The sequence below is a fragment of the Gymnoscopelus braueri genome (assembly GCF_963280865.1).
Source record: "Gymnoscopelus braueri genome assembly, chromosome: 14".
In the NCBI taxonomy this organism is placed as follows: Eukaryota; Metazoa; Chordata; class Actinopteri; order Myctophiformes; family Myctophidae; genus Gymnoscopelus; species Gymnoscopelus braueri.
The window spans coordinates 27,421,365-27,447,111 of record NC_137619.1 but is presented as its reverse complement, the minus strand read 5'-3'; the positions used below and the strand labels follow the sequence as shown (position 1 = coordinate 27,447,111).

The 25,747-nt window shown below is 44.3% G+C and overlaps 1 protein-coding gene across 1 annotated transcript in view; it reads right to left on the bottom strand.

Moving 5' to 3' along the window:
• nrg3a (neuregulin 3a) overlaps nucleotides 1–25,747 on the bottom strand; it is a 489,374-nt gene that overhangs the window by 34,538 nt on the left and 429,089 nt on the right. Inside the window, exon 7 of the mRNA XM_080449647.1 lies at nucleotides 7,517–7,540. Within this exon, the coding sequence (XP_080305773.1) occupies nucleotides 7,517–7,540 (24 nt within the window). The remainder of the gene's footprint in view (nucleotides 1–7,516; nucleotides 7,541–25,747) is intronic.

Below are 25,747 nucleotides of genomic sequence, written 5' to 3'. Positions count from 1 at the left end.
CTCTCTCTCTCTCTCTCTCTCTCTCTCTCTAGCAACGGGCTGAGCCGACATTTGGATGCATGCTGACTTTCATCCAGCTAGATGATCTTGAGTCTGCATGGAACAGCTCGAGTCACACACACCAAAGGCAGCAGACAATAGAAAATGCACTCTGCAGCACTCTTACACATTCAATCCTCATCACTTTCAGCTCTGTCTGTTTCGCCTGTGTCATGGAGATCAGGGGAAAGGGGATGAATGAAAGGAACAACATAAGATGTGAGAAAATGACAGACAAAGGAAGTAGTCTGGCACTGGAGATGTCCGCCTGCCGAAACCTCTGGTGACATCTAAATTCAACGGCCACTAATACACCCACTCACTGAAAACCAATCCTGATACCATCCCAATAGGACGGACCACCCTTAAGTCTTTGCATTGGTTCTGCAATGCAGTTTGTTTTTAAATTTCTCAACTGTTTCCACCCAGTTTTAGCCCCTTCATTGAATTTAGTGGTTGCCTCACAGACCTGGGCAGACGTAAAAAAAAAAATCCAAACTGTGTGGGAAACACACGTAAACAAAGAGTTAGTATCAATGCTAAATTTGAATATAATAAATATTTATCTTTTCTGGGATGTGTAACCTGACCCGTAGCCCAGGTATTGTGTACAACAACACAATAACTTGTTTAGGAGGCAGGGACACCTTTCCCACTGTTATGATTTGGAGGCATGGGGTCAATACTGAAATTTACATTTCTTTTGTTATATATTGTGCATGTTTACTGCACTGAAATCAAATCGCTCTGGGCTTTTAAACTGCGTTTTGAGGTGTTTAACATGTTTAACATTGTGCATTTCAGTCTGCTGTTTAATTGTGTTTTCACAGGTCCTGGGTCATAAAAGCAATGAAAAGTGAAATGAGGGCGCTCGGGTGGCGCAGTGGTAAAGTCCCTGCCCACCACCAAAGAGGTTGTGGGTTCAAATCCACCGTGGTGCATCCGGCTTTGTCGGGCGTCTATGCGAACACAATTGGCCGTGGTCGGGGGAGGGAAGCCTGGTGGGGAGGGTGATATTGGTCATTGCACGTACTCCTACAGGCTGGGGCGGCACCTGTCAGCAGGGAGTGTTGGGCGGGAGGAGTAGTTCTCCCGGTGGGGGCTCCTCACTGGCAGGTGAGTCAGTAGGATACAGCAGTGACAACAGCAGTGACAACACAGAAATGTGCGTGGGGAGGAATTAATTGGCATAACGACTAAATTGGGGAGAAAAAGGGGGTAAAAATAATTGGCAAAACAAATAAAAAAATGCTATAGATATGTCATTACACATACACACACACACACACACACACACACACACACACACACGCACACACGCACACACGCACACACGCACACACGCACACACGCACACACGCACACACACGCGCACACACACACACGCGCACACACACACACACACACACACACACACACACACACACACACAGTCTACTAGTCTTCACCATAGCTGTCCAGAGGCTGAGCTTCTTCCAGTTAAACCACACTCTGTGCAGTGTATGTTGGTGGAAAATCACCCCACCCTGAAAAGATAAATAAATAGTTGCCTGCAACTCTTTGCTGCGACATTGATTTACAGGGAGAACATCGTCTAGTCAGAGCTCAGTGATCTCTGATGGAAACATTGATGGCCGCATGACTGACTGACTAGCTGCAGTATAGAACAATTTTCTCCCTTTCACAGAGCACTGTGAAATATGTATTATAGGAGTCCAAGACTCTGGCAGCAGAGGCAGGATGCGAGAAATGCTGAATTTATTTTGTGTTGTGTATTATGCCTCAGAAATGTAATGTCCTGCGTGGAGGGATTTCAACCTTGAGGCGTTTCTGTTTGAATTTGAAGCTCAGCAATTGGCCCTGTCAGAAACGTCTGTGTGATTCTCTAGAAACCCTAACATGGGTGTAGGTTGCCTGAGGACAGGTTACACAAAACACCATAACATTGCAATGGAGACTTTACCGTTGAGCTCTTGATATCATAAAGCCTGATTTATACTTGGGTGTGTGCCTGTGTCTCGCATCCAAAACAGCCGCGACGCGTTTGTAGATCTGTCATTTTCTGTGTGAGACACTGTGGTGATATAGTGGTGCACGGATGGGCTCTCACGTCACCCAAATCCGCGTGTACACATTAATCATCCACCCGTTATGCAACCGCAATAATTATATTATCCAATTTATATGTCCGCACCAACCGCATTTTCTGTATGTCAAATTATTATTTTCTGGTATTCCCCGTTAGTTTTCTTAGTTACTGCGATCACAGAAATGCATTGATTTATCCTTTGGAACGTCCGTTCGTCTTTTTCCTTTTCTTTTTTTTTAATCAGTGCTGCTCTGCGCTGAACCTATACGGAGGAGAAATGGAAGGACCCTACCGGTGCACTATCAGTGTTACCATGTCTGCTTAGTGCTTACTATAAGTGACTTTTCTTTCTTGTTTTCATAGACTTGGCTGCTTATTTCTCTCGCAAAATCTAGCAACACTGGCAACACTGGGCACAATGCGAGTCTAGTAGGTGGCTAATTCGTGCCTGATGAAAAATTACGTCACGTTACAAATTATACAAAATAACACACACTCACTCAGACAAAGGCACGCAGAGATTTAGCTATAGATAGATATATTAGATGTCATTACTTTATTTCCCACATTATTTCACCCGAGTTTTATCCAATATTAATTCATAATTATATTTGATTGACCCAAATCCACCCAAACTGCGGTTATCCGCGGCACCCGGGGATAAAACCGCGATCCACGCACCTCTAACTGGCGTGCAACCAAGCATAAATCAGGCGTAACTGTGGGTCTGCTGCGCCTTTGTGCATGCCTGAGGATAGCATCAGATTACACAAATATTTTCAATCAGCTTCATTGATTAGCTCCTCTGTAGGAGTTCTGTGTACTCTATAAGCATCCATTACACAGTATATTTGTATTAATTAATTTGACATAGTTTAGATATTAATAGAAAAACTTCTTAGCATTGCAAGTGCAAACCAATGTATATGAGGCCATTACTCATGCATGCCATATCATTATCTTACTGAATTAACAGTCAGACAGAATAGGTTATATAATGAGTTATAACAAAATGGCTTTAGTATAGTTTTAAGAATGTGACCTTTAGCTGTTGACAACACCTTAAAGACAGAAGAAGGAACCTTTGAATATCACTGCAACAGTCTCTACTGGAGCTAAAGCACAGTCGCAGTCTAGGTAGGTAGGTAGGTAGGTGGGTAGCTAGGTAGGTAGTTATTTAGGTAAGGTATTACAGCAGCTCTCATAGAGACATCAATAAAAACACATTATAATAAAAAAACATCTCAAATAGGCATCTAAGCATAGTCAACCCACAATAATAAAAAAAGAATGACAGATCAAACGCTACTTATTCCCCATCCTAATCAGCCTGATCAAGCCAACCAGATGAGGAGTTGTACAGTCTTATTGCTTTTTTTGGGTCCCTTTTTAGTTCTCTTAGGATTATATGTCAACATCAAACTCAATCAACAGCCCAAAAAACTCTAAACAGTTTAAAAACAAACTGTTTACACAGACTTCACTCCAAGGTTTCAGTCTGAATTCCTTCGAGAACGTCCTAAAATACAGGTTTATAACATAGACATAGAAAGACAGCTACAGGGCCAGACTTGAGGGTTGCCTAGAGCGAAATCCATCTGCAGTATCTGTCTGTCTGTCTGTCTGTCTGTCTGTCTGTCTGTCTGTCAGTCTAAATAATTACAGTCTAGGCAGAATTTCAGAAATTGTGCTTATTTTAAGTGCAAATCGTGTTAATTTCTGGCATACATGGTTTTATTCAGGGGTATTAACTCTTTGACGAGTATACTCGTCATTTCAATCCAAGGCTCACACCGCCATTGACGAGTCACTCATCATTTGGTGTTTTCAGTGGTTTACGATAGAGGGCGCTCTTCCGCAGCCTGTGAATGATCCCAGCATCGCCAAAGAAGAGATCTTTGGCCTACAGCCAAAGATCACGTGATTTCAAAAGTGGGTTCAGGTTCTATTAAATAAGTAACATTTTTTGGCAAAAACAAGCTACTTTCAACTGCCAACAACTATGGAACGGATTATCGCGACGGCAAAAAAAAAATCTCTGATTCTACAAGACTCTACTACGTCTTTTAAAGCGATTGGCGGGTGGATCGTTGTGAAGAATAATATTCTATGATGATGGTTAGCAGTGGCGTGCACAGACATTTTGAGGCGTGGAACCGCCGGCTCCCCTAGCAGTGTGATATTTAATACAGGCACATCTTGTACGTCGTAATTGCTTATGTATTTGTTTTAATAGCCATATGCTGTCTGATGCAGATGTGTAAAAAAGGGCACTTATTTTTTGTCTACATTTTTTATCCCGCGATTTTTGCAACCCATTTTTTTCACCCGGTGCCAATTTCCTAAGTGATCCTGGGCGCTACACCAGCCCTACACCAGCGCTACACCAGTCCCTCACAGCCTAGGGCCGAGCTCATGCTTCCTTCAATGCATGAGAGCCAACTGACCTTCTTGTCACCTGACAGGGGGGAGTTTCCCTGGTAGGACGTAGCGCGTGGAAGGAACACGTTATTCAAACCAGTTCCCTTCCCCTCCATCAGGCGCCCCGGCTGTCATGGGGGAGGCGGTATAGTGACCAGGATTACTACATGTTTTTTGTGAGGGTATTAACTACCCTAGGAGACACGGGGAGAACATGCAAACTCCACACAGAGTAGGCCCTTTCACCAACCCCACCTAGGGTATGGGCGCTGATGACGCGGAGGAGAAGACGCCCCCAGCGTCCCCGGCGGGAATCGAACCCAGGACCTTCTAGCTGTGAGGCGACAGCGCTACCGACTGCGCCACCGTGCCCAAAAGGGCACTTCTGGTCCAGAGGGCAAAGGGCAGGTGCTCTAGCACCACCTAGAGTCTATCTGTGCACGTGCCTGAAGGTTAGTGAAAACGCTCGGAATCACTGGCAAGGGCAACTATAGACGATGTTTTAACTCTGGCGTTAAGGGGTGCTGAATCCCAGTCTGCTGTATGCCCAGCTCAAAAATGGCTGCTAATGCCTCTGAATGGACAATTTAAAGATGACGGCCATCACGATGCTGAAATCCTTTTGATAATAACAAGGTAGAAAATTCATTGAATTTTGCTTTTAGGTTATCATATATGAGGAAATCCAATGCCATATTCTGATTTGAGATGAAATGTGAGGAAAGTGTTTAAAACTTATATTGGGGGAAGGGGCACGGTGGCGCAGTCGGTAGCGCTTTCGCCTCACAGCTAGAAGGTCCTGGGTTCAATTCCCGCCGGGGACGCTGTGGGCGCTGGGGGCGTGTTCTTTCCTCCGCGTCATCAGTGCCCATACCCTAGGTGGGGTTGGTGAAAGGGCCTTTCTGTGTGGAGTTTGCATGTTCTCCCCGTGTCTCCTAGGGTAGTTAATACCCTCACAAAAACATGCAGTAATCCTGGTCACTATACTGCCTCCCCCTGGTCAGCCAGGGCGCCTGATGGAGGGGAAAGGAACTGGTTGGAATAACGTGTTCCTTCCACGCGCTACGTCCTACCAGGGAAACTCCCCCCTGTCAGGTGACAAGAAGGTCAGTTGGCTCTCATGCATTGAAGGAAGCATGATAATTTGATATAATATAAACAACATAATAATTTGACAGCAGATACTGTATGTTATAGAATCATGGGATAATGTTGTTTGGAAAAACTATTCACCAATAAATGACAATTTTCACAATATATATGATTTTTAAACAGTTTCCTCACATTTGATCTCAAATCTGAATATGGCATTGGATTCCACATAATGAAAACCTAAAGAAACACAATGCAATCATGTTTCTACCTTGTTTAGTCAAAAGATTATGTTATTAATATACTTCAGCATAGTGGTGGCCGCCATCTTTAAATGGTCAATTTGCATTAGCAGCCATTTTTGAGCTGGGCATACAGCAGATTTGGATTCAGCACCCCTTAATACCCCTAAGACATAAATTAACACGATTTGCCTTCAGGGTTAAGATTTGGGGGAATCTGACCTAGACTAACAACACCTGTCTCTGTTAATTGTATAAGCTCTGTATAACATTCGAAAATGTGCTTTTCGAATGTCTTGTCCACCTTGGGGAAGGGCTGACAAACTGTCCCAATACAATGAAAAAATAACAACAATGGAAGCTCTTCGAATGCAGCAAAACGTATTAAAGCTATAAAGCAGTGCACAATTTATCCAGCATATTTAAAGCAAGAACAAATAAACCAAAAACAGTTCAAACTACTACAGTATGTCCTCCGACAGGTGGTTTTCTGGTCCAAAATATAATGGTACATACTGTACAAGGTCACAACTTTGTATACCATTAGAAACGAAAGTACAGGGAAGAACAACTATTGGCAGCCAAAGAGGACGTTGTCAATGGGTACTACTAACCCTGCCATCTCTATACCTGAAGTATGGAAAGAACCTACATTCTATCGACTGAAAAGAGTGGAGAATGCTAGACAGAATCAGGCATTTGTGTTGCTAACTAGCCTTTCGCCATGACACCCTGCAGAGAACCCCGCAAGGAGAGCCAAGAACAGCAGACAGCCTTGCAAAGACATTGAGGAGCTACTGGCACAATGCCTGCACACAGTCTCCCAGTTTATGGAAACACAATGCACAATGCATACTGTACTGTATATGCATACAATGTAGATGCTTGATGCAAAGCCTTCTGGACACAAGCCAAACATACCGACACATCTTGACATGTACACCACACACGCATGCGCGCACGTGTACACACACACACACACACACACACACACACACACACACACACACACACACACACACACACACACACACACACACACACACACACACACACACACACACACACACACACACACAAATGAGAAGTAGTTGGTCTTGGTAGCAGTACCAACATCATAAAAACTCCCTGACTGTACCCTGCTTGCCTCTCTGTTCTCGCTGTTTCCAAGGAGACTGCAGCACATTGGTATTCTGAAGGGACATTTCATGAGCAATTGGAGAGAGATAGAGGGAGAGAGAGACAGGAAAAAGAGAGAGGGAGGCAACACAGAGATGAAGCCAGAGACAAAGAGAAAAGAGATGAAAGCAGAGAGATATAATGATATATACATAACATATAGGGAGTAAAGATAAGTGAAGAATAAAACCATGTATGTATATATTATAGATGGGTGTGTCTATGACATCATCTTCAGACACTGTTTTTCATCACATGGGATCAGCACAGCTCAGTGTCTTGATCTCCAACTTGTGTGATAATGTAGGTATGTTCACATCCAAGGAGATGAGGTTCATGGCCATGATGTAATGCACATATATTTAAACAGTCAACATGCAGGGCTTTATGTAACATGAAAGCATAAGGCAGCGGTGACTCACGCACATGTAAGACAAGAGAAGATTTTGCTTACCCATAAACTCGATGCCCAAGTGATCTGTTATTCCGAGAGGCACGTGGAGAAAGAAGGGCAGGGGGGGGGGCGAGAGAGAGAAAACAAGTTGTTAGCAGATTGTTGCGTTAGCATTGTCTGTCACAGTGCATAGCCGGATCACGGTTCACTTGATATTCTGCATCAGAACTTAAGGCACATGCCTGCCAGGGCTGACTGACACACATAATGCATGTTCAAATGCACGTATACACACATGCACGCACGGATGCACGCACATGTACCCAGCAAGGCTAGGCATTTCGGGATAGTGCATTTCCCCTGGAACCAGAGTAAAGCCTGATTTAGTGTCATACAACCGTGTCGCTTGCCAAAGGATTTTTAGATCCTGATCACTACACCAGTTGTATCATTAAGAAGGCACAACAGAGACAGACTAAACACCCTGATCCATTTCTGCCACACCACCATAGAGAGCATCCTTACAGGAGGCCTAATGGTGTGGTTTGGCAACCTGACTGAACAAGACCACAAACAACTTAGAAGGACAGTAAAACATAAAAAATCACAGGAACATCCCTGCCACTGCTTCAGGACATTTATACCACCCACTACAGAAGGAAGGCCCTAAGTATCATGGAGGACATCTGCCACCACCCAGAAAATGGTCTGTTCTCACTCCTTCACTCAGGAAAAGGCTTTACAGAGTATCAAAGACAGTTTCTACCCTCAGGCGGTCAGAATAATGAACAGTATACATAACTTGCAGTGCTTTATTATTTAGCGGGATTTCTGATTCCTTATTTATTGTTTTCGTTACTTATATTGCTGCCTCCGCTGGCGGACAGCCATGATTGGATGCATTATGTATTTGGCTTGTCCGTATAGTAAGCACAGTACGTCTGCCGGTTTCAACATTTTGAACGCAAGATCTCAGGAAGAATACAAGAACGCTCGCCCCAAAACACGCTCGCCCGTGTCAAATCCGACGACCTCGGAATGGTCGCCACCAGGTATTCCTAAACGTAACCTCAGTAAAACTATGCCTAAACCTAAACTTATTCCTAAACGTCACCTCAGTAAAACTATGCCTAATCCTAACCTTATTACTAAACTTAACCTCATATAAGGTTATGCCTAACCTTAAACTTATTCCTAACCTTATCCTCAGTAAAGCGAATACAAGAATAAAAGAACCGCTCAGGGCTAGCGGTCCACAAACAAAATGGGGGAAAGTGTGTTTTGGGGCGAGCCTTCCGGTTACCCTCAGGAACACCAATATGGAATTTCACGACATTTGGCACAAATGTCCACTTGGACTCTAGCATGAACTGATTAGAAGAAAGTAGTCAAAGGTCAGGTCACTGCGACCTCACAAATCATGTTCATTAAATCCCTTCAAAGTCTTCCCTACATACTATAATTATGACTCTGGACAGACACGGATGTAAACGGCAACTGGTTGACAGAGGCATATAACCGCAATGTGGTATGTCTAGTTTATTATCTCTTTGTTTATATCGTTTTAAGGGCTGAGAGAGCTAGGACACATGCATGTCATTGCATTTGAATGTAGATGGTACCTTTTAAATGTATATGACAATAACGTTGAACATGATTCTGAATCTGTACAGTATAATATATTATATATATAATATATAATATATGGATACCAGGAGTGATGTGGTTAATTGATAGCTAGCAGTGTGCTGCTTTGTTCCTATGCCTACACAATATGAAAGTAGCTCGGCGCGCTTGGACCATTATTTTTGTCATAGTATTTTGTTTCCTTGTGTAACTCAATCACAGTACAACTGACCTTTCAAACACAGGCAAATAACAGGACATCATTATATCTTCACATTCGCACTGTTCCTGGCCAGTACATAGATTACTGTATATACAGTAATGGACTTTGCACCTCAAAGATGTAGGGAATAGGCTAAGAGTTGGTTCAAAGCTTGCATAATCACAAATATACATACTGGCCTACATATAAAACTACATAACATATTTGCAATGACGGTGGTTTTACACAACACACAGTTTTAACCACTTCAGTCCTATTTTCAACGATTTTATATCTGCTATTTTCAAATCCAGCTAAAAAAAGTTTCACCTAATGACATGCCCAATGACATGTATCTTTTTGAGCTGAATCTGTCTTGATCGATTAAACCCTTTTAGACCTGAGGACGATTCTAAAAATAAGTTAAAAACAGTTTTCTGAAAATAATAAAAATAATAATAATGTTGCTATAAATTCCTTTGTATAACCACATAGTTATAACACATTCATGTCATTACAGACTATAATTGGTTCCTTTTAAGCATGAGTTACAGTTCATTACCATGGCATACCATGCCAGCAGAGGGGCAGAGAGAGGCGTTCCTTGGAGTAGAGTCAAGGGCCTCGCTATCTTGAACCAAACCACTGCATGTCATCTGCCTCTTGCAACCCATATGGCCTAATGCCTCAAAATATAACCCCCATCCTCAACACAAACACACTATTACAACATAATCCATGGAAAGTACTCATTTATCTGGTGTCAACAGCAGCTTGTAGATGAGTGTGATGGTCACTCCTAGTCCCAGATCTAAACACTGGGCGAGCTAGCAGCTCATCTTAATGCCAACGGCTTTGTCCAATCTAACCTCCATCTTATCGACCAGTGTCAGCCCCCGTATAAGCGGATCATCTTTCACTTTACTGATGACCCAATAGACATCTCATTCCCCCTCTCTCTCACTGTCTCCTTCCACTCTCCCTTCGTAAACTGACAGGATATCAGGACAAGAATAGATGAACCCGATAAGTGAAAAAAGTTATGCCAGACGGAGAGGCAGGTGCTGGTGACAGGGAGTCTGTGGACAGTCTCCATGTACTTCCCCTCCCCATGGAGACACACACACACACACACACACACACACACACACACACACACACACACACACACACACACACACACACACACACACACACACACACACACACACACACACACACATCACAACTCCATCTAAATGTATATACTATATTAGTATAGGTGATCAAGGTACTTTCAAAACTAAAACAGGAAACATGGGGACAGACAGACTAACAGAGTAGGAGGGAGGTCTACAACTGCACAAAAACTGCATGGACTTTTTGGCCCAGTGACAGCTAATCACACTGTACCCTCAGTATTTACTAAACAGTAACATCCAGAAACCATGGTATCTTTAAACACATGAATCTGGCGTCTCTATTCTGGGCATGTTCTAATAGACTAACATTCCGCAAAAATAGCTCACAACGTACCCCAGCGCGATGCGTTGTGAGCTTGTAGATCGGCTATTTCCGGTGAAGAGATTTTCACCGTAAAGGAGGGGACCATGTACTGTATAGACCCCTGGGGGACCTTGGTCAACAAGGTTAAGGGCCCCTGTAACCCTAATATTGTGCAATTTCCTGTCTGAATTGCCTTAGCTGCAGTCATTTTAAGAAGAGTTCTGTCATTACAAGTCCCAATGAGATGGGATGATACATATATATATATAGTACATCGCTTAACAAAATCCAGAACTGTCAGCGTAAAAAACTGTATGCCTTAGGATTGTCTTCCAAATAACTGGTATTATCCTTCCAAACCAGCAAGACGGCCGAGAGAAATCAGCTTGAACTGGGTTACTTACTCTTCAAAAATGCATTTTAATTGGACCAATCACTATCAAACCCATGGCCCGAGGTGAAGAAAATAAATGACATTTTGACAAAAAAAAGGAAAATAAAAAAGTTGCCCATACAACTGAAACAGAAGGATTGCTACAGTAGTAGCAATTTTCTTTCCCCACCACGTTAGCGTTTTTTGCCATAAGTGCAACCTTGTTGTAGATGGAGAATTTGGAGTTCATATATCTGGCATTGCCCTTGAGTGTTATCACCTTAACCTGGCAAACCTTAAAATTTTATATTTCCATTGGCTATTATACTTCTTCTGCTGTAGGCCTATGGGTTGCCTCAAGGCTAAATTCATGACACAGTATTTTGTACATTGGCAGATGCTAACAACACTCAGCTCTATCTGTCAGTTAAACCAAAATGATTCTTGTGAGCTGGACAGGGTTCTGTAACCGCACAGCTGCACTGCCAAGGACTGAATGTAGGAAGGTTCGCCCAGGCACATTCATGCAACTGAAATCCTAGGCATCCATAGGTATCCATAGGTTACTAGACTGAATGAGCAGTGTTTGGAGTTCACTGTGAACTTTTCCAAAGAACATAGTTTTTCAAAACTCTGTCACACTACTGTAGAACATTTTGATACATACTACTCGGATAACACACAAGTCAGGAACGATGTAAAACAGGAACGATGCAAGTTGGGAATGAATGCCCCCACCCAGTTTTGCAATACCCGTGGTACCTGCTGTCAGAGTTCTCGCTGTACCCATTGTTAGAGAATCCAGTGTGGCATACAGACCTACTGTTTATGCAATACCCATTATACTTCTTGTACTTGTCAGAGTACGCGTTGTACCCGTTCTCAGAGCACCCAGTGCAGTACCCCACTAACATATGACGGTCAATTAAATATGGAGATACGGGGTCCCTCACGTCGTCCGAAACTGCTGATGTCATGTTGATGACGTACATGGGAAAACGTGAATGGAGTTCTGTTGTACACGCTGCCACTTATATTGGTGCATCCGCACAGACATGACGCAAAGCGCTGACAATCCGTAAAGCCAAGGGTCGGGTTGGCCAATCAGGGAAGCCGGTGCCTGCATATCCCCCAAACACAGAGATTCGGTGCGATAGACAGATATCCGTGTTTTTTCTGTTCTCAGTAACCGTTGGTAGCATCGCACAACAAAGTACAAACTCGGTTTATGCCTGACGCTGTCATGAAAATAGCCGATCGAAATAGCCAGGCAATGGTCTGTGGCTGTGCTTCAACAAACGCACTCACTCACTCTCACACTCTCACTCTCTCTCTCTCTCTCTCTCTCTCTCTCTCTCTCTCGCTCTCTCTCTCTCTCTCTGTTTTTCCCCAATGACAGATCAAAGGAACACCTGTACAGTTGTGCATGTCAAAGCGATGGCATTAGATCATAAAACCTGAGGGATGGCTTCAATCTCTCTGTCTTTGTCTGTCTGGGCACAACAGAGATGCGCTGCATGCCATTTCCAATTTATGCTTACAGTACTGGATTTTAGAGAAGGGGCCATAAATCGATGCCTTGACAGATGGCTGTGGAGAAAGAGGAGAGCAGGGGTAGTGAGAACGTGATGCCGTGTACAGTCATAATGAAACGCAGCATTGATAAGAAACTCTGCGCATTGCAGTCTGCCTGTCTCTCTTCTTTCAAGCGGTCTCACTATACTGTACAGTATGTATCCATCTCCCTTTGCTTTGCTCAAACTTAGTGCACACACTGGATCACACGTGCAGGCTAGCACTCCCCCCACACACATTAGGAGTACAAGTAAAAATAAACTGTATTTATTCACATTCAGTAACTGTAGCTGCTCGCCGGTTTGCTAATTGCAGACATGCAGGTGGATCTAAACCGATGGCAGCCATTCTTCTCCCCTACTTTTCTTATCCCCATTCTGCATGGTTCAGTTCACATGTGTCCCACACCGAGGGAGTACCAGACAAACACCATAAATAACTGTCACCTTTCACTGTCTCAACACAGACAGATTAATAGCTGTTGACTGTCCATAACAGTGGCATACAAACGCAACAATGACAGTAATCAATCCATTTTGTATGACAGTGTCATCTTGTCATTGACCATCTTTCACTGTCATGTTCCAGCACGTCTTCTCTTTCTCCCTTGCCTCCCTCGGTTTCTGGCCCACACTGGTTTCTATAGTAACCAGGTATCTTTATCTATAGTTCCCTGACCCCTGTCCGCAGTACATTCACACAGCATCAGGAATACTGATATTCATGTAAATGGGCTATGGATTGTTTAACATAATCCTCAGAAAATGGCAGTATCATCACAGGTTCAGTGTTGACAGCATCCCACTTCTTCACTTTATCCATACAATCCATGGAAGCAAGTATACTGTAGGTACTGCATAAAGCAAGCAATACTTTTTTTTGCCAAGCTGTTGCTGTAAACGCTGGAGTGTAACACTCCCGTGTTCTCATTTCTGATGGGTAGAAATGGCTTCTTTTCCATTTAAAGGCAAGCTCTCCAGAGATCTATGTAAATATACCTGAAAAATACACTGTACGTTTGTTTATAAGGCCAAATAAAGCCGGAGTAGTGTTTGAGTTGACCCATTTGCTGAAGAGCTACAGAGTAATGGCGGATCCAGTGATTTCCATCTGTGCAGTCCAATGGAAAACAAACAAACCCAACTTGACAATCATTCGGAAATTCAGAGCGGGAGTGAAGATTTGCCTATGACATGTACAAAATAGCCAGCTAGAAGGTAGACCAATGAGAGAATGTATTGTTTAAGAATGACTATTGAAATCATAGGTTTCTCTCTCCCCACCTGCAACACAGACATCATTCTGTACTTAATCTAATCTCAACAACTAAGATCTTCTCTTTTCCCTGGGTCCCTGGCAACAAATCTTTTTAAATGGGGATTCCGCGGCTTAATAAGCATCATTTTGGTTGTCCTTGACCTATAGACAGGAAGCCCAAATAAGCAACAACACTTTAGAAACAAGACACAAAACATTTGATGAAAGAAATACACACTATCTGCAATTACCAATATTTGTATGCAACTTTACATAAAGTCACTTTATACAGCAACAATGCTGTTGACTAAACAGCGTACATATTCATGCATGTAGACACGTTGCAGAAGATACGGTGGGAAATGGGAAAAGAAAACGAAAAATTAAGAAAGTAAGTAGACTCATTATTTTGTTTTGCTTTCAGTTTCGAGAGTTGAAAACAGCAAAACAAACATCAGTTTTCAATATTTAGTATATTTAGGGTTCGATTCCCGCAGGGGACGCTGTGGGCGCTGGGGGCGTGTTCTCTCCTCCGCGTCATCAGTGCCCATACCCTAGGTGGGGTTGGCGAAAGGGCCTCTCTGTGTGGAGTTTGCATGTTCTCCCTGTGTCTCCTAGGGTAGGTACCCTCACAAAAACATGCAGTAATCCTGGTCACTATACTGCCTCCCCCTGGCCAGCCGGGGCGCCTGATGGAGGGGAAAGGAACTGGTTGGAATAACGTGTTCCTTCCACGCGCTACGTCCAACCAGGGAAACTCTCCCCTGTCAGGTGATAAGAAGGTCAGTTGGCTCTCATGCATTGAAGGAGGCATGAACTCGGCCCTGGCCTCCCTAGGTTGGTAGAGGGAAGGTAGTGCCCAGGATTACATAGACAATTGGCACTGGGTGTAAAAAATTGGGTTACAAAATCGTGGGATAAAATAAATAAATAATAATAATAATAATATTTAGTGCATACAGAAAAACTGAAAAATGATACAATGACCTCCCCCCACCCCCTTTGGCAGATTCAATGAAATAATTGAATGATCGGATGATACACAGACTATGCTTAGAATGATTTATTTTTGTGAGCGGACAGTAACAAAACTCTAACCTACATTAACATTAGACCGTTATTGTCTCCGCCAGGCTGAAAGGCATGGCGAGAGTATGTTTTACCCCGTCCGTCCGTCCGTGTGTGTGTCCGTCCGTCCGTGTGTGTGTCCGTCATTCTGTCTGTGTACAGCTAATCTCTGGCACCGTTGGCTTGATCGCAGTGAAACTGTGCACACACACTCCCTGGATGCCACAGCAGAACCTCTGCCCCAAGTTTTTCACATGGGCCTTTTATAGCGCCACCAGGAGGCCGATTTGTGCAAAACACATTTTTTGACAGTACTCCTACAGATTTTGTCCAAAAATCCCGCACATCGGTACACAGTATCTCTATAGTCATTAAGCAAAACTTTCAGATTTTTCATATTCCATCCTGATTGGCTAAAATTGGCTTCCAAAGTTTGCAGGAGTACTCAAATCAAAAAGCATCAAATCATGAACACAGTATGCATATCCGTGAAATTTTGCACACACATTCCCATTAGGCAGAGGAAGAAATGCCATCAGATTTTTTTTAAATCAGCCTCATGGTGGCGCTGTAACAGGCTGATTCGTGTTTTTACCCATAACTGCACCGATCTGTGTAAAACGTTGTATGCACACTCTCTAGAGGCCAAGGAAAAACCTTTGCCCTGCATTTTTCACATTTGCCTTTTATAGCGCCACCAATCCATCCTGATTGGCTCAGATTGACATCTAAAGTTTGCAAGTTTTGCACAAAAGTTTTGCCGCAAATCATGAACACAGCGTCCGATTCCGGTGAAACTTTGCACGCACATTTGCACTATGTTGAGGAACAAATACCACCCTTTTAACATTGCCCTATTATAGCGCCACCAGGAGGCCGATTTTTGAAACACTTTTCTTTTTTATATTACTCATACAAATGTTGTCCAAACATAATGCAAATCGGTACACATTATCTCTATAGTCAAGTGATCAAGATGGTTCCGTCCAATTTTTCATATTCTATCCTGATTGGCGAATTCCGAACATTACTGTCCCACAATAACCTACCTGACCTGGCGTAGACCTGTGCTCCGAGGAGCACTTTTTCTAGTTATCAGGTCCTGAGTATTCTGGTCTTGCGATGTACAGCAATTTACTTACGAATCCATCAGCGTCACACATGGACACAGATATACAGGACGGTTCCTGCAGTATGTAATTTAATGTGACGGAAGGTGGTAACACTACCTGGGTTAGTGGGTTCCGTAATGATGTGGGTAGAACATGGCACTGCCTTACACTGCCACGGTTAAGACCACTGCTACGCATAATGTAGCATAAAACACATACTGTAAGCCGCAGGACACAAGCCACACACTTCTATCGTTGCGTGTTTCAGGCTGCCATTCCCTGCACCCCACAGCCCTTCCTGATCCTCTCACTTTCTGTCGTGTCACATGCAAGAAAGCAGAGGCAGCATAATGTACAAACACCTGCCCCATGAAATAAACAGGGGAAGGTGAAATAGACAGAATTTAGAGCTGGCGCTACCAACCAACCATGAAGGACCGTCTCGTGTTCTGGTGAAGTCTAACAGGGCCGTTTGACCTGAACAGCGATCCTTGACGGGAGCTACCATGGATGTAGGTTCTCAGACCAGAGGCCTTATTGGAGTAGAGCCAGGACAGTGGAGAGCAGGTTAAGCACAAATAATTAACTCAGATGCTACTTCACCCGAGCTGAGCGCGGTTGAACAGAGCTAGGTATGAGATGTTGAGCCTTAGGGGGGAGGCTGACATAAAATGCTGGCTGTCTTCTAAAGCTCACTTCACATGGACAAAGCTGTGTGTGTGTGCTTAGTTTATGTGTTATATGAAGCAGGAGGTACCCCACTACTCAAACTATGTAACAAGTAAACAGCCCCAAATCAAAAGGGAGTGCACAGTGCTATAATCATCTTAACATAATAAAGTACATTTTGAAAATGTATAGGAAGAGGAAGTTTTTATTCTTCTAATCTAATGGGCAGTCAAATAGCTAGAATTGTTCAAACTGTTTCTCTGTAATATGTTTATATAATGATAAGCAATCACAAAATATAAAGACAGCTAGAAACGATAGACAATGTGAATACATAAAGTGTGTAATAAATTGACAGACACCTATGGTTTTGTTTCATCTGTGTCTCTCTTCTTTAGACTTCCCACAAGATAATGTACCGGAACTAGTGGGTGTGTTATAGAGAAAGACAGAGAGAGAGAGAGAGAGAGAGAGAGAGAGAGAGAGAGAGAGAGAGAGAGAGAGGTGCAGAGACGGAGGGATGGATGGGAGGGGTAAATCACAGGCAAGCGGATCAGCATGGCTCTCCTCTCTGGGCAGAAGAGATTTGTACGGCAATGGTTGTGATCGAGTGGGGTAAGTGAACTCCCATCACTCTCGATGTTCCCACAGGGACAGACAATGACACTTCACTTAGTCGTCAACTCCTAAAACCTAGCAAAAAGGCACATTAAAAAGTAATTTGGCCTCAAAAGCATTGGGTCATTTTGTCCGGTGATAGGCGGCCTCTCCTTCCAATGGCTCCATCACCCAGGTGTAGGTCATATACCCATTTTCCACCGGAGCCCACAGAAAACTGTCATAATGCTAAAGCTCATAGTTGGCCAAGAGCAGTGCACACGGCACATAATACACATGAACAATGGTCACTTGTGCACAACGATTTCTAGAGGCCTGGTTCGAAACATGAACCATCTCACATTGGGACCGCTGTTTAAAGCTCAATTTAGCTTTTAAAGGGGGCCATTATGCTAATTTCCAGCTATTATAATTTTATTCTGGGACTCCACTATAGTAGCTTTGGATGATTCACAGTTCAAACAACTCGTTATTTATCTTATACTGGCTCTTTATGCAGCCCCTCTTTTCAGTATATCTCTAAAAACCCAGCTGTATTAGCTGTTGACTCATTAAGGCCCCCTCTAAAAGCCCTCTTTATTCTGGTTGGTCAACTTTCTTTTTTGGGTGGATGACATCCATGTAGAGGCAATGTGGGCAGAGCAGATGCCCATAAAGAAATCCATCACGTGTGACACGGGCTTGTAGTAGAAAAAGCCCTTGAAACCTAGCATTCTGAGAAATCAGAATTGTGAGCTTTTAGCTCACAAGGATTACTTCATCATTTGTTTAACTCATTATTTGAAACTTTGGCCATATTTAATATGAACATCCGACATCATAACATATACGTATACAGAAAATTAAGAAATGCTTAATAGGCCCCCCTTTCATGACTGCTATTGTCATATCCAAACTTTACTTGGATCACCTCTGTAGCTTGACAAGGAGACCTCCTGATGAGCTAAAGGCCGTGACCCACAATGTTGGGCTCAGGGATTTGATCACCATAAAACGTGTGGAAAATTACAAACGAACATTTGCAATAACTGCAATCATTCATCACTGAACGATTTCCAGAGCAAGAGAAACAGTGTGAAAGGGCGAGGGATATAAAAGAGTAGAGATGAGAAATAAGAGTGTAGAGAGGAACACGGAGGTGGGGAAGAACGAATGGCCTCTGCATTCCTGCCACCCTTGCCCAGTTATTATTAATGACCTGTGACTGGAGGAGCAGTAGTATATAGTATGCCTCCCTGCAAAAGCTTCTACAATGTTCTGAGATAATCTGCATTCCAGTGCTGTATTCTTCACTAAACAGGGGCTGACAAGAACTGCACTTCACCATGAAATAGACCATCCACATCCATTAGTGTGGGTATGTATGCACAGCCAGAAAGCCTTGATCCACTGCTGCATACAGCACTCAGCAAAATAAATAAGTGAACATTGAACAAAATAAAACAGAAAGAGAAACATTGATCAAGTTGTTTTTTATTTTTTCCAGTTCATCCGAAACATTACCATTTGCTAGAGTCAAAATATTTTGAACGAGTCCAGTCGCAGAACGGGGACTGTTAAGGATAATTCCTTTTAACAGGACGTTCATGAAAGTCCTTGCGGGCTTGTTTCCAATGAGGGCCTGTGAGCAATTAGGGGTTAAGAGTCTTGCTCAGGGACAAATTTCATTTCATCGACACATATGCTGGCATGGCCTGGAATCGTACCTGGGGCAACCAGGGCCTCTGGCTCCCTAGGCGGGCTCACTAACCACTCAGCTATGGCCGCCCCTCTCTGTGCCAGATGTATTCCAGAAATCTATGAAATTTCAGTTCTCTTTTCCACCTCTCTTTCTTGTCTCCTTCTCTTTTCCAATTGTACTTCCATCGCAACAGCTAGATAGAAGGTAAATTGGCCACAGCAATCAGAATCCATTACATTCTATTGCAACAGGCAATTCAGCATTACTGCTCAGCTTAGCCTCAGAGTTAGGAGGAATATATTTTTTTGGAAAACAAAGAAAGCAGTGTGCATTGTATTTTAGCCCCGCTAGTCGTGGGATGGCTAAGGATGGCTATATTGGTCAGTCGGTCTGTTGTTTGGTTCGGCCTGTCCACCACTTTACCCCAAACAAGTTTATCGTGAAAACTACTGCCATGGAGTTTGTTGTGCACTTTATGATCCCCAGAGGATGTGCCCACTGATTCTGGCGACTTCATGGTCCTTCTTCTAGTCTAGCGCCTCCGTTAGGCCAACATTTCCACTTGCATAAAGGATACAGAGAAATCTAACTGGTGGATTACTGTCAAACCTGCTGAGCACATTCATGCTCCCCGGAGGATGAAATCTAACCACTAGAGTGACCTTTCTCTTTGCCTTGTTTCAATTTTAGCTCCTCTACTACCAGTGTGGAGCTGGCAGTAATAGCAATGTCGGTTGGTTCAAACCACTTTGTTCCAGTTGGGTGCAGGGAGCACAACTTCTAGGGGCAGCTAGTGGGCTTGTTCTACGCTGCCCTATGCATACAGCACAGGTCTCGCAAACCACCCTCTGAGTGGGGAGAAAAATGAGGGTGGCTAGAAAGTGTGACAGAAGATTATGTAGTCTACAAGGTGAACTTCAGTTAGCCACAGTAGAATCCACGATGTACACAACATAAAGTGAGAAGCCGCATAGAAGCCAGGGAGCACTGACAAAGTTCCTTGTCTACCAAGCGACCCCAGAGGCTAACATGGTATGTCAAATCATGTCAATTAAATAAAAGCATTTTGTTTTTAAAACCCAACCCTGGTTGTTGCTACTTAGGCTATGCAAATATGAGTAGTATACATGATTTGAGCATGCTTGAACATTTGACATTTAAGGCCTAATTTAAACCATTACTATAAAACGTGTGGATGTAGTTATGGCATAAACAATAAGTTGAAGGGTAGATTTAGGAGGTTCAAATCATGCATACTACTTTACATTATTTTAACTTTTTCATATTTTGGAAACAATTGCCAATTTCAAACTGCAAAACATACATACACAATACATGTGTGGTGTATGGCTGAAGCATTGCATTTCCTTGTGATTATGGTATGAGGACTTGTTACAACCATGTTACAGTATGTGCAATCTGGGAACCCATCGAGAAAAAAAAAAGAGAAAAAAAAAAGATTTTTTGAAGCTCTGAATCTGTCTTGAGAGATTACAGTATGTGTAATGCAGTAATGCAGCTGTAAGACCTGTTGTGTTTGTATTATTGTGTGTTATTGTGTGTGTATAACTGTTTCGAAATGCATAGATTTCTATGCATTTCAGGGGTTTGGGGGGCTGGCCGCGGCTTTGCCGCACGGCCGGAATAAGTGTCCCTTATTTAAATTTCTGAAAGGTGGCAACCCTATGCATTGGATATCACAGTAGCCCAATGTAAATGGACAAAGGCAATTTTCACACTACAGTTAGACTGAAGAAATGTTTTCAATTTACATTTCAGTCGGATATTATATGTAGGGGAGGTTCAAGCCAGTTAGCTAGACAAGCCATGCGGTCATTAGACTCTTGTGTCTTGTTTACCGTTGCTTGAAACCTGTGAATAATGGATTGGTCATTGGGGGCAAGATAGAAACTATGGAGAGAAGGAGAGAAGAATCAGCTATTATTTCGTGTCTCTATTCTCTCGAGGGGTAAGCTGTCATGAGAACAAGATTTGTGTGATTAACTTCTTCCTGCTATTATATCCCAGGGCTGAGGGAAAATAAAGGACTGATGCTTTAGTCGGGAGCACAAAACCAATATAGGCCATGCCTTAATTCTCCTAATATTCTAAATTCAATTCATTTCAAATTGAATCTAATGAGGATATACGGACATGCATTCAGGCACGTGTGCACCTTCGCGCATACATACACACACACACACACACACACACACACACACACACACACACACACACACACACACACACACACACACACACACACACACACACACACACACACACACACACACACACACACACACACACACACACACACATGCATCTTGCATACGCATGGCAGGACATTATTTATCAAGGTGTAATGTACTGTTCCCCATCTTCTCCCAGCTGGGGCTCACAGAAGGCACTGGCCACAGCCATACCGAAGGCTAAGCTCTCCGAGGTGCCCTGCCTTGAAAATATTTCATTCATATTAGCCTCCTTCATCACATTCCATATATTTGTATTCACAACTAGCCATTGTTATTTTCTATTTCATGGCCTGGATAAAAACTGGCCAGAGGATGCCAATTAAATGTGTTTTAGGTATTTAATGCCATTAGATCAGACATTCATGACTGACATTCATGCATGTGTAATGTGTCAACTCAACAACAATATCTAGTCAAGTTCCTAGTAAATGTCCGTTTATGGGGTTAATACAATAACATTCTGAACATTTAGGAAAAACATCCATGACAGGACCTAAAGAAAATCAGGGAGCAATTGAACATGTTCACAAGGCATCCAATTAGCTATCTCTTCATAGTACAAAGTAAGCGCAAAATGGCCACCATGTGATTTTAGTCAATATGTAATTTGGGACAGACTTTACTTAAAGAATCAAAAGGAGAAGGCACATATATCTGCAGGGTTAATGAAAGCCCCAGGTTTGTGTGCAAATTAGTATATTATGTCACTAATTAGGAGCCAGGCAGCTATGCTGGCGTTCCCTCTTGTATTTGCATTTCTTCTTCTATCTTCCAATCAGGAAATCTTTCTTCTCAAACATGAAAATAAATAAAACTTGTGGCCCTAATAGTCCTGATGATGGCACAACAGCAACCACAACCACATTTCTTTAGCCAAATTCACACCAAACTAGCTACACAGCATCTTCAGACTTCTGAGCCCACGGGGCATCAAAATGTTTCAAACATTAGCCTACTGTACACAGCTAATGTAACGTTTCTCTAAATTAAAGGGATAGTTCACCCCCACAATGACTTATTTTATATCAATTACACACCCCATGAAGCCTTAAATTCATGGAGATTGTTTTTGTCGCATTCCTAATCTCCATGAATTTATGGCTTTGTGGGGTGTGTAATTGATAGAAAATAAGCCCTATTTTGGGTGAACTACTCCTTTAAATAATCTCTACAGTGCAGCTTAATGATAAATCCATGAAAATCCACCGATTCTTTCTCAAGTTATGTTGTACACACAAACACAGACAGGAATGATTACAATATCCTGCCATGAATGCATGTGGGCAGGACAAAGAAAGAAAGAAATAATAACCTATAGGCCCTCAAAGTAACAGGGGCCTGTGGCATCAGACACTGCAGGATCCCCATTCCCCAGGCAGAACCTAGCTATTAATATGAATCCCCTGAGGATACCATAGCTTCTAGTGTGACAGCATTCTAACATTGGCCTTTCGCAGTCCAACTCTGAGAGAAGTAAGGGCATCACAACTTTAGGGATCATAACTCCGGGGGCCCTAAGGTGACATTGAAGGCTACAACTGGCAGAGACAAACTGTTATTCAACTTGTCCCTTGTCACCTTGTCCAATTATTGAAAATGTATGTAGTGAATTACCGTACCATGCGTAAACAATGGCCATTTGCAAGAATGAACATGAAAAAATGTAACAGTGAACAACTCAGGGTTACGGATGTAACCCCGGTTTCTTTAGAATTCGGAGTAACATACTCACTATGGGATATCAGCGCCCCCTGGCGTTGATGCAGAGCTACATACCATAAACTCCCGGGCCATTCATTGGCTGAGAAGGGTATGTCACGTGTCCGGTAGACCGGAAGAGGTATAAAACCTCTTTCGTGACGTGGCTCATCCTCTTTAACACGCTCTCTGCATGCAGATGCACACAAACAGGGGTGTTAGGTGAGTATGTTACTCCGAATTCTAAAGAAACCGGGGTTACATCCGTAACCCTGAGTTTCTTGTCTAATTCTCCGTAACATACTCACTATGGGATACATAAACCCCCCTGGGGCTTATAGCCATACCGAATCTCAGGTCCGCACGCCCCCTAGCCATAAGGCCCCGTCCCCATGGACGTGACCTTCGGCCTCACGGGCGCCCCAGCCCTCCGGGCCGGGGTGCGGTATATAATTGAAAGAAAAGGACCCTGACAGACCAAGTCTGCCTATTCATCTAATGAACAGACACAAGTCTGACCCATAAGTGAAAACAAGGAAACAGGGCCTCCTCCCCTGGAAACCTACCCACGGTGGTTCCGAGGGGACTCAAGAGAAGGAAGGTAGAGAAGGGAAAAAAGGCGGGTTACACAAAAGACCTGCCTAACCTCCCCTACCCTAACTAGAGACAGCCGCTATGTCCAGTACAGCGTGCGCCACTGACGCCGCTGCCACATCCAGGCTGTAGAAGGCCGCAAAAGTCGATGGAGACGACCAGTTTGCGGCCGCGCACACCTCCTGGACCGACATTTCCCTGGAGAGGGCCCAGGCAGTAGCCACGCCTCTAGTAGAGTGAGCCTTCAGTCCTTCTGGAACTGGAGCGCCACTACTGACGTAGGCCAGCCTAATGGCATCCAAACTCCATCTAGAAAGCGTCGCCTTAGTCACTGCCTTCCTCCGACCATCTGGGCCGAAGGAGACAAAAAGTTGCGACGACGACCGCCGTCCTCTGGCAGTAGAGCTTCAACGCCCTCACTGGGCAGAGACAGTGCAGCCACCTATCCTTTGCAGAAGCGAAAGGAGGCGGATGAAAAACTATCAGCTCAACCGGTGTCTGGGTCACCATTCCGTTCTTGGAAACAAACGCCATGTTGGGCTTAACCAAACCCTGCTGTCGTCTCCCAAGAACCTCATGCACTCCGAACTTACTGAGAGCGCATGTATGTCGCTGACCCGTGTAGCTGTAGTGAAAACAACCACAAGAACCGTTTCGAGACTAACGATCTCCAGATCCATAGAGTGAAAAGGCTCGAACGGTGGGAGGCAAAGCGCCCCCAGCACCACCGCCAGGTCCCAGGCCGGGAACAGAGGCCTAGAGACCGGCCTGGCCCGCCTGGCACCGTTCATAAACTACGCACCAGCGGATGTCGGCCAACCGTCATGTCATCGAAACCCACGTGACAAGCGGAAATGGCCGCCTGGTACACCTTAACCGTCGAGAAAACCAGACCTTGGTTCAATTTGTCCTGCAAGAACATGAGGATGCTGCGTACCGAGGCCCGGAAGGCCTCAACCGGCGGTGACTGACTCAGACACCATGACACGAACAGGTTCCACCTGTCGTCGTACGCAGACCTCGTGGAAAGGGCCCTCGCCCCCTGGATGGTAGCTACCACCTCAGGGGGCAGGCCATAAGAAGTCAAGGTCTCCCCCTCACGGGCCAAGCCCACCGGTCTAGGTCCTGAGGTTGCTTGTGGAAAATCCCGACCCCTGCCTGCCGTAGCAGATCTCTGATCGGGGGGAGGGCCCAGGGCTCGTTGTAGAGGAGAGGATTACTCCTAACCTCCACACGCCCCACGCCAGTGCCACCAGTGGCACTGACAGTCCGTGGAGTCTGACCCTCTCCAAGTTGAGAGGACCAACTCCAGTGACGGGAATGCATAAAGCAGTTCAGTCGGCCAACCTGGCCCAGATCTGGCTTGTTATCTCCAGAGGAGAGGCCAATCTGCGTACCAAAAAATGCCCCTGGACAACAGAGTCGCTCCGCTGTTCAGGAGGCCCGGTACCTGTGAGGCTCTGGTTGACGTAAGGCGCGCGTCGCACCACAGCGTCAGATCGCCAGCTAGCCTGTCCAACACTGGAGAGGCCAGGCCTCCCTGCTTTTTGGCATAGCACACGGTCGTGGTGTTGTCGGTTCTGACCAGGACATGACAACCTCGAAACCCGAGCCTTGCAAAGTCTGACCGTCAGAAGAAGACAGTCATCAGCTCCAGGTAGTTGATGTGGGCCGTCTGTAGACTGGGACCCCACACTCCCCTGGCCGAGCGGCTCCCGTGGACGGCACCCCTCCTGTGAGGCTGGCGTCCGTGGTAATGACCTTCCGCGAGACCACAGCCCCCATTCTGACCCCTTGGACAGAAGGGCTGCATCTGACCACGATCTAAGCGTGTCCACGCACCGTGGGGATACCCGGACCTTCCGATAACCTCAGGTGGACGGGGCTCCAAGAGCCCACATCCACCTCCGGGGAAAAAAGGTCACATGTGGGGCTTGTCCAAACGAAACAGGTGTAAGGCCGAAGTCATGAGACCCGTCGCCTGCACGCATAGCCTGTATGTGACTTGTCGCCTCACGCGAGAAGACCATAGGCCGAAAAGCTGTCTATCCCGCCCGGGACAGACACGCCGTGAGCCT